The following is a 10729-nucleotide window of genomic DNA, read 5'->3' as shown; positions in this document are numbered from 1 at the left end:
AATCTAAAATACAAAATACTTACCAAAGTAATTTTTATTTTTGTCACATTAAAATATTTTTTAAATAATAATATAAATAAAAAACATCTTCTAAAAAGCATTAAAAGTGAGGTCTAGATTTATAAAATATTTGTTAAATAATAATAATAATAATAATAATAATAATAATAAACAGCTTCTAAAAAGCATTAAAAGTGGGGCTTAGATTTAGGCCTCGTTTGGTTTACGGAATGACTATTCCATTAAGAAAGGAATAGCTATTCCTAGGAATAGAAGCTGATGGAATGGAATAGTTATTCTTAATATTTAATTTGATAACAACTAATATACATTAATTGGAATACAATCAAAATTACTAAAAAATCCCCAGATTATATAAATTTTAAAAATAATAAATTATAAAAATAAAAACTTAAATTATAAAATTTTAAAAAAAAATTAAAAAAAAAAATGAAAACTATAGGGTGGCCGACCACCACAATTGGTGGTCGGCCACCCCCGTGTGACTCTGGGGTGGCCTGTGCCACCCCCAAATGGCCCCAGGGGTGGTCGCACCACCCCCGGAGCCATTTTTGGCTGGCCGACCACCCACACTGTTAAGGCGGGGTGGGGTTTCAATTTTTTACCCTTTTTTTTTTTTTTTTTTTTCAAAAAAAAAAAAACTGAAAGAGAATAAAAAATAATTGTGTTTTTTTGGAAAATCTAGTCTATTCCCATTGGAATAACTATTCTTCTCATTTTTTAGAGGAATAAGTATTCCTCTTCCTAAGCGAATGTGTATTCCAATGGGAATAGGTATTCCAAGGAATAGACCCATACCAAACATAAGAATGACTATTCCTATTGAATAGTCATTCCATTCCTGGGGTCTATTCCACAAACCAAACGAGTTCTTATTCTTTTGTCTCATTAGCGCCATAAACTTGGTCATTAAATTTCACGTCATCGACTTTGCAAGGAAAGAAAGGTTCTCATAAATTTTTCTGTGATAATCGTGTGCGTTTAAATTGGGCCAAAAACAGTGAAAAATTAGGACTATTTATCTGAATTTGAGATAATTGAGACAGATAATTGTAAGAGACAATTTATAGAATTAATATGACCAAATAAAAATTGAACTACTTAACAATTTATTCCATCAATGAATTTCATAAATAGTCTCACATAATTAATTATTTAAATTTTTTAAAATTCAAACGAAAAATTATAAAATATTTGAAACCAGAAGCTGTAACGAGATCACAGGTCACAACCCACAGCTGTAACGAGAGCTGCATGATTGTCCAAATGTCGTGTTCGTATTTTGCTGCCTACCAATATTGACTTTCTACTTGATTGACAAAACTATTCCTCCCCTGCAATTTTTTATTTTTTTAATCATTTTTTAGTCTTCAAACTACAGTCAGTCTACATAAAATAATAAGAATAAGAATGTATTTTTAATTTTTTTTTAACTTATAAAAAAAAAAATGTATTTTTCGTATTATTTATACCACCTTTTAAAACCAGAATAAAAATAATGACAAAAGTCATGCTCATTGTGTGATCTCATGATGATGCCATGTTATCCCACAATGATCACACGGTTTTATGGGTCCCATTCAAGAGAGATGTTTAAGGCTCAAAAGATTAATGCTGTAAGAGTAATGTTTATTCACTTCCGTTTCATCTTTATATTTATATGTTGATGGAATGAGAATATATTATATACGTGGCATTATTTATGTTATAGATCACGTTTTTATCATATTATTATTCAATTTTGTTGATGTAACAGTGTTAATCAGTTATTATTAAAATAAAAATAAAAAAAATTAAGAGTTGATTGGTATTGTCACGTTATCATTATAGAATAGTGATAAAATTAAAGCTTGATTTATGGCATTACTCGATCGAAAAACCAATGATTAGCACCGGGTACCGCTAATCATGGGTTACGTAACGATTCGCAATGGGTTTTGAATTTGGACAAAAATTTATTTTAAATTGAGATGAATAAATTTTCTACAACGTAGTATACTTATTGACATTTGGCAATGGATATGTGAGAACTATGTACTTTTTTTTTTAAGGGAACATGTAGTCATTCCATTAAATCACCAAAGGGTAACAACATTACAGTCAAACAGAGTCAAAACTCGACTCAATATCATTACAGGGACTCAGAAAATAACACCCCATAACAATTACCCTAAAACACAGATTATATCAACAGTTGCTACAAATATGCCTAGCTAACAGAAAGGTGCCTCTGCGTTGACATAAAAACTTATACTTGCACTATGGAGTCAGTCACAAACAATCTGTGCTAAAAAGCAATGACAAGGCTAAATCCAACCCAAAGCACACTGTCAAATACAATCTGTCAAATACAAGAAAACACCCAAAACAGAAGCTGCCGGCAGAATAAAGCACTACCGGCGACGGCGCGTGTGCTACACGTACCGCCACCGGCCCTTCCCCTACAATAGCCTAACACCAGGAACCCCCATGCACCACCAGGAACGGCAAAAGACGCCGAACGTGCCCATCACGCGCGGCCCAAAGTGTAGAACCCCCTGGCGCGTGATAACCACGCGCTGACTCCCGACAAGCTTTCCGTCCGCAGCGGGCAACGGCTGAACCAGAGGCCGATGACGAGCATGGCTGGGGGGCGCGTGTTAACTAGAAGGGGGTGGATCAGCGCAGATCTAGTTTCAAAGAATGATACAAACTGAGGCACGACCAAATCTCTCCACCAGTGACACGAGCAGCGAGCTCTCCTCCGCTGGAACTCCTTTGGAGTGTTTTCCTGCCACGAACAAATAACTAAAGGAACTAGAAAACTATACAAACTTCCATAGACCAACCGGACTAGGAAGACTAAAACCACCACCGGAAAAAGTTCGGGGGACTCAAAACTCCACAGTCCTAGTGACTATGAAACTCTAGCTTCCACTGAAACAACCAGGGAGGAACCAAAACCTCTCTTAGCCCTTTTAGGACTAAGAGAAGAAGAAAAAACCGGGAGGATCCGGCCAAGGACACCACTGTAAGGGAGAAGGTTATGGAGACAAGGATAACCAAAGAGAGAGAGGTTTGAACTTGTGAGAACTATGTACTTTAATGACATATTTCAATTTAAAATATTAAATTTGACAAAAATTCTCAACTTTAGTGCGAAGGAAAAAAAATTTGTCCTATGCTCTACGGACAAATAAACAAACCCAAAAGAAAACTTTATCACCAAACTTTTATTGAGTTCATTACATTTCTTCCACCAAATTGTAACTTTATTCCAAAATTAATAATTTAAATTTACTATAGAAAATTAAATAAATAATTAAATCACAAGTGAATAAAATACAGTTTTATAAACAACTTTTGATGGTTTGAACTCCATAAAAAATTTAGGTGACTAAAGTATAAGTTCTTCAAAGTTGTTTGTATCTTGACAATATTTGTTTTTTAGTTTTCGTGTGAATAGCAACTATTAGCCAGATTAGTACATGAGAGTGTGGGATTAACATATCATTTGCTCTCATTTAATAATTAAAATTACTTAAAATACGTTACGTTAGCCAATGTAAAATGGATATTAAAAATAGCATTACTCTTTAATTAATATATACATTATCTATCATGTGTGGACTCGAACTTTCTATTAATAATTGGGGTTTAACATGTGGAACATTTAATTATAATTGAGGTGAATTACGGACTGAACGTTCAAATTCAATACCTTTGGTAAGATAACATAAGAAATTTAGAGATTGTACAAAGAATGTAAAAAAAAAAAAAAAAAAACTTTATTTTTCTGAATGAATTTTTGTATTGTTTGTCCTAAAAATTTAAGTTAATAAGAAAAAAAATAAATTTAATCATATAATTTAATAGAACGATTACACTAAAAGCTATTTATATAGAAAAACTAGGAGACACATTGGACTAATTATAAATTACATTAAAAACGATTGATGGTGTACATGGAAATACTACATCTACTAGGGGCTTAGATTGTGATAAATGATGGACCACGTGTGAAAATGGTCCTCAATTACAGGAAAGTGGAAGCTGGAGGACAAATCAGAATCTTAATTGATCATACATATCATTATCATTGGGGCCTAAACAAATCACATCACCACAAGATTTACGATCATGATTAAAGCAGCAACCATCCTATAGTGTCCGTTTGTTTTCCTTTCGAACATATGAGGCTAAGCATTTCAGGCTGGACTATATATTGATTATGTTTACATTAGTTTGATTAGTTATGTTATTTTTTCCTCTAATATTTTAATTATATATATATATATATATATATATATATATATATATATATATATATATATATATATATATATATATATAAAATTCTAGTTTCGCCCGGGACTCGGGATGTTTCGGCGGTGTTCGTTTGCTTCCATTTCACCATGGAAGGCCCATGAGGTAAGCCAACCCTTTTAGGCCCAAAGTGAGTTTGTTTTTTTAAATCGGCCCAAAATGAGTTGGATTAGCCCGGTTGTAAAGGGGCAAATGGGGCAAATTAGTTGGGCTCCGCCGGGAAACATTTTCAAGACGGAAAGTCCGCCGTTATAAAATCATATGAGTCGCCCTTACAAGTGGCAACTGTAATTAGTGCTTTCATGGCATGGAAACCGAAAGAAAGCAGCTATAAATATTATAGACTCTGGCGGGAAATCGTAACTATCCCAGTCAGCTTCCACCAGAGGTTTCTCTCCCCAAACCCCGAAACCGAAACCTAAACCTTTCCCCTTCTTCGTTCTATCTCTTCAGCCTCCTCGGTCCAAACCCAGTGTGATCTCTCTCTGGGACTGTGTGTGTATCGACTATCGTGTCAAATGACGGTCTTGAGGTCTCGGGAAATAGTCCCAACCAAGCCCACACCAAAAGCTCCGAAAGCGACGCTCAAAATCGAGCCCTCCACGCCCAGCCGAACCGACAAGCCCTCCATTCTGCAATCTCCCACTCCACCCATGTCCTCCAGCCCAAACCCGGAACTGACCCCGACCCCGGTCTCTTCTGGGTTGGGCTCCGATTCGGTCTCCGTTTCCGGTGTTATCCGGCGGCGGAGTATCCGTCTCTCTTCGAAATCGGATTCCGGCGAATGCTCGGGTTCGAATCCGGTCCACGAATGGAAGAGGAAGAGCGTCTCCAGCGAGAAAGGCGCGTGCTTGAGTGGGAATAGGGTGGAAGGAGAGAGTGCGGAGGAAAGTGGTGGTGGGGTTTTGGGTTTGGTGGGAAATGGAGAAATGGGTTCTGATTTGATCGAGAAGAGGGTTAGGGTTTTGGACCGGGTTTGTGGACTGAGTGGAAATGGGTCGGGTTCGGAAGAAGAGAAGGATTCGATGGGTTTTGGTGACGTTGGGCTAGGTTCAAAATCGGCTAAAGGGAAGAAGAGGAAATTGGGTATTGACGTCAATTTAGATTTGGAATATATAGGGGAGGATGGAGAGGGCAAAGGGTATCTGAATTTGCGGTCTGGGAAGAGACTTGCAAAGAGAGGAATCGGTGGTGTTGGGACTAGTGTCGTTGACGACAAGTTGGTTGATGAAAGAGAAGGCCAAGAAGAAGAAGAACACAATGGGGAATTTGGGGGAGAACTAATTGGTATCGGGATCAAGAGAGAGGGGAAGGGGAAGTTGGTCCATGATGATTTAGTGTCAACTGGTTTTAAAGTAGTGGAATTAAGTTTGGACCCCAAAGCGGATAATGTGATTGGCAATGTGGTTGAGAATGAAGGTTCTAAGTCAGTTAATGAGGGACGAGCTAGTGGAGGAAATGAAAAGGGGAAGAGAAAGTTGGGTGGTGCTAATGATGGGGGTGTTGTCATTGAGAAAGGCGTTGTTAAGGGCAGAAGGAGATTTAGCAGAGAAGAAAAAGGGAAGGGCATGGTGCTTGATGGTTCTTTGTTACCGAATGGTGATGTGAAAGTGGAATTGATTTTGGATTCTAAAGTGAAGAATTCAGTTGAAGATGTGATTTCGGGTACTGTCCATTCGGGGGATAATGTAGCATCTCAGGTTGAAACTGAAGTTGGGCAGGCTAATGCTACAGAGAATGAATCAACCAGGAGGGATTACATGGAACGGTTTCGAGAGGTAGCGAGGGAAAATGCTTCTCGATTTGCTCTTTTTACTCCTATAGAGGAAGGGGAGGACCTTGTGTCTTCTGAGGCTGAAGCTGAACGGGAATTTGAAGATTGGCCGGGTCCCTTCTCCACTGCTATGAAGATCATTAAAGATCGAGCAACTAAGAATCAGCGAGTGGGGAGTTCATACTTAGACAAGAGCAAAGCTGCACCAGTTATATGGGTTCCGAGATATAACCAGAATCGCTCAAAGCGACCGGTTCCCTCGCTGAAAGAACTGTCTTTGAAAATTCTTGCCAAGAATGCTGACAAAATTAAATCACTTGCAAATATTCCGGATGCTTTGAAGCACAAGCTCAGTCATTTGCTTTGTGATTCTCGGAGGATGAATAAACATTCTTTTGAGCTTCTCGTTCATGGATCACCTAGAGAGGTTCGCTTGAGGGATTGTTCATGGCTGACGGAGGAACAGTCTACAAAATCATTTCAGGAGTGTGACACCAGCAATCTAATGGTATGTTTATTTTGTCATATGATATGCTTGAAATATGCTGCCATCACCGGCTACATTTATTTTTTTCTTTTGTTTCCAAATCGATATTTGTTTTTTTGTTTTAAAACATTTCTGGTCTTTCAACGGCATTGGCTTTAAATTTCATTGTATATGTATTTGAATTCCTCGCATATGTGTTTAATGGCACTCTTGTTTATCACTGCAATAGAATAGGGTCTGGGGAGTGGCAAAAGGCTATGTTTCTATGCTGCTCAGTCTTGTGGGGGTTTCAGATTAAAAGCTCATCTCGATGTTTGCATAATATGTTTGTGGCATGTCTTAGAATAGGACTTCCTGAGATACTTGGAACCAACTTATTTAAACAACTAAACATTAGATTCCATTTGAGTGATTATGATAATCCTACTCGTAGTCATTGATTTATAACACGTACTTTAGGATGCTCATTTGGTACATTATATGAGTATGTTTAGAATAATAAATTTTAAAGCTCTGTGCACTGGGTCATAATTGCATAGCATGGTGTGCGTTAAGATCCATTTTGTTGCTTATGTTTTCATTCTGTGATATAATTATGCTAGAGCATTTTGTTTGCTTGCTTATACACACACACACACACACACACACACACACACACACACACACACGTATGTATATGTATATATAAATCTGTTTGTTGACGCATTATTGGTGAACTTTATTCATCTAGTTGATGAGAAGTGTTTTGTTCTTATGGGGTCCCAATGCTTTCCGATGCTTTTGTTAGATCAGGGAACAGCTAAAAATAATCAGTCTGTATGTCATTATGCAAAACATGAGTAAATTGTACTGACCAAAATTCTTAGTCATTGGTGCTCTTGGCGTAATACTGGTGTATTGCCACAAAACTTATGATGCTAGACAATGATATTTATTTACCTTCCCGGAAATATTGATTCTTGATTTGCATCTGAGATGTGTTTTATTTTTCCTTGTTTCCTCAATTTTGTTCTCAAATCAAAAGCTTCGTTTGAGGTTGACTAAAGTAATTGTGAATAGACAGCTCTAAATCAGTTTTTGGACTGAATAATGGGCTTATTTTTGGGAATTTGTTTTATAATGTATGATTTTGGAACTTGGGTTGCATGCTTTGACAAGTTGGTGATTACAAACTTAGTTTCGCAATGTTACTGCTTTATACAAGAATGATCTTCTCACCGGGAGGCATTGTTGTTGTTTATTAAAAATGGGTTCATATTAATTTTGAGTGAAAAAACATCCTTGTGATTTGAACACTTTGGATAAGCTCGATTTTTTTTCTTCGTGGAATCAGGTGCTGCAACTTGACCAGTGTGGACGCTGTATGTCAGATTATATGTTACTTTCTACCTTAGCTCAGTCATCAAATAGCTTGCCTGCATTAACTACTCTATCCCTCAGTGGTGCATGCCGTCTTACAGATGTTGGGCTAGGGAAACTTGTTTCTTCTGCCCCTGCATTAAGATCTTTAAATCTCAGTCAGTGTTCCCTCCTCACGTCCTCCAGTATTGACACTTTAGCTGACTCATTGGGATCAATTCTGAGGGAATTGTATCTTACTGATTGTCAAAGCATTGATGCTATTCTTATCCTGCCAGCATTGAAGAAGCTTAAACAATTACAAGTATTATCATTAGCAGGTAGTCAAAATGTTTGTGATGATTTTCTCAGGGAATTTATCACTGCTCGTGGTCACAATATGAAGGAGCTTGTTTTGACTGATTGTGTGTACGTCTCTTTAGCACATCTCTTTGCAAATTTTCTTGATCATCTTTAATGCGTTTAGGGATGATCATTCCTTCAGTTTCAGAGAATATGTTTACGTCACTTTGCTATTTTAATTTGCTGGGTGTTCCAATTTTGTGCAGAAAACTGACAGACTCTTCCTTGAAATCCATCGCTGAAAACTGTCCGGGATTATGTGCAATCGATGTCGGGAACTTGTGCAAATTGACAGATTCTGCTATAGGATATCTTGCAAATGGCTGTCGAGCAATTCAAACATTAAAACTCTGCCGCAATACATTCAGGTATTTACTTTTTTAGTTAAAAGTTAAAAAATTTCATTTTGTTATACTGTAGAATGTAATGCATTATCACCAGGAATTTGTTATTGCTAGATACTGGGCATGGTCTATTATGCACTTTTGGACACCTAAATAATTTCTATATTCTAACTGTCTAAATGATTTCTGGTTCGCTCTGTTTTTATTCTTGTACAGTTGATGTGATATAGGTTGTCTTACTGTTAATGCAATGTATGTTGTGGAATGCTTACTGAACTCGGGCTTGATGGTGTTTCAATGGCGCACTAACTAATCTCTTATGCATGACAGTGATGAAGCCATTGCTGCCTTCCTGGAAACCTCTGGAGAGTGGTTGAAAGAACTTTCACTGAATAATGTCAAGAAGGTAATTTACTCACATATCTCTCTCTCTCTCTCTCTCTCTCTCTCTCTCTGTCTCTCATACACATGCGCGCCAACCAAATGCTCATGCACACACATGGGCACCCTCACAAAGATACCTTAAAATTGACCACACTGTTCATATATGGCTTGCATGAAGCAAAATGATTGCTGCTTGTGTTAGAATGATGCGTGTTTGAATTTTCTGCTCTGGGTGACTCAGCCAATTTAGGTTATGATAATCTCCCTGCCTCTTCGTTTAATTCCAGCCCTTAGGCCAAAGGGGTCTATTGATTTCAATGATGTTCTCTTATTTCTGTTTGGGGCTTCTGTGGCTTTATTCAGGTTGGCCGCAACACAGCCCTATCACTTGCCAAACGTCCAAGAAGGTTGCATACTCTAGATCTATCCTGGTGTCGGGGTTTGTCAGATGAGGCTGTGGGTTTGATTGTAGACAACTGCTTATCCCTGGGAGTGCTCAAACTGTTTGGATGCACTCAGGTATATCCATTTTTGGACTCATCTCCGGTCGAGGGATCAAAGCTTTTTGATTATGATCAGTTTTCTAACCACTCTCATGACTGTTCTGAAATTTTCAAGACATTACATTGTAGGATTTGTTTAAGATAATTTGCCAGAAAACAGGTTTCAAGATGTAATGGTGCTTCTTTTTTTTTGGCAGCTTACGAATGTTTTTCTAGATGGTCACTCGAATCCATATGTGCAAATTGTTGGCTTGAAGATGTCTTCAGTATTGGAAGATGTCCAGGTGCCTCATTATGAAGTAGAAGGTCCATTGCGTTATTCCTTGGTGTCTTCTCCAATTTGATCTCTGTTTGGATCAGCAGACATAATAATTATAATTAACATCATACGGCAGCTAGGAACAACAAATAGAATACAACCAAGCACCCAAACTTTTCACCATCTATGACTTGAAAATCCCTCTCATCCTCAAAGGTTTTTTTTTTTTTGCCCTGTACCTATATAAACCTATTACTTGCTTTTTTAAATTGAAAGCAGTGTTAACTAAACTGAACCTGCAAAAATTTTTGTAGACTGGAGATTGTCAATAGATTTTGTGTTAACTTTTGAGATTGTCTAATGACTCTCACTCTCTTTAAAGCATAGACTATTATTGGTGAGTTTGCCTTGCCCCTGTTAAAGATTAAAGATCCTCAAGATGGTGGAGGCCGAATGGCCATCTGTATGGAAGGCAGAGCTGGATGTCACTAGGATACGATTCAAGTTTGCGTTCCACATAAGCGACTTGTGGATGCCCACACCACCTTTTTCCTCCTCTTTCGAACAAATGCATGTTTTGAATTTGACCCACAATGTTATTGTGGAGACTCGGGAGTACTGTTACAAAACGATAATGTTACATTGAGATAAAAATGTGGGATAATTAAAAAAAAAAATAAAAAAAATTAAGGGTTCATTGATAATGTTACATTGTGTGTCGTATAGCATTACTCTAAAATTAATGTTGAAGGGACGAGAATTATGACACGGTCAGTTCTTTTATTTATTTATTTTTTTTTCCGGAACACCTGCATGCATTGACCCAATTGCAATTGTGGAATGTGACATAGTGGTGTTAGGAGTATTATAACATTTATTGTAAATTTCTTGAAAATTAATGTGATGCTTGTCGCGTTAATTACTTAAATAATTAAATTTATTTATAAATTT

At 37.2% G+C, this 10729-nt stretch overlaps 1 protein-coding gene across 1 annotated transcript; it reads left to right on the top strand.

The window, feature by feature from the left end:
* Positions 1-4640: 4640 nt before the first annotated feature.
* LOC133857022 (uncharacterized) lies at positions 4641-10159 on the top strand. The gene is made up of 6 exons (XM_062292112.1): positions 4641-6608; positions 7921-8354; positions 8495-8656; positions 8963-9038; positions 9380-9535; positions 9717-10159. The coding sequence occupies exons 1-6, from the start codon at positions 4845-4847 to the stop codon at positions 9861-9863; spliced, it is 2739 nt and encodes a 912-aa protein (XP_062148096.1). The 5' UTR covers positions 4641-4844; the 3' UTR covers positions 9864-10159.
* The last annotated feature ends 570 nt before the right edge of the window (positions 10160-10729 follow it).

This window comes from Alnus glutinosa, chromosome 14 (genome assembly GCF_958979055.1).
Source record: "Alnus glutinosa chromosome 14, dhAlnGlut1.1, whole genome shotgun sequence".
Classification (NCBI taxonomy): domain Eukaryota; kingdom Viridiplantae; phylum Streptophyta; class Magnoliopsida; order Fagales; family Betulaceae; genus Alnus; species Alnus glutinosa.
Note: the sequence above shows the minus strand (reverse complement) of the source record. Positions and strands in the feature narration are given on the sequence as shown.

Coding starts and splice junctions, on each gene's coding strand:
- LOC133857022 (XM_062292112.1), top strand. CDS start 4,845: ATGACGGTCTTGAGGTCTCGGGAAATAGTCCCAACCAAGCCCACACCA. Junction 8,355..8,494: donor CTTGTTTTGACTGATTGTGT/GTACGTCTCTTT, acceptor AATTTTGTGCAG/AAAACTGACAGACTCTTCCT. Junction 9,039..9,379: donor CACTGAATAATGTCAAGAAG/GTAATTTACTCA, acceptor GGCTTTATTCAG/GTTGGCCGCAACACAGCCCT.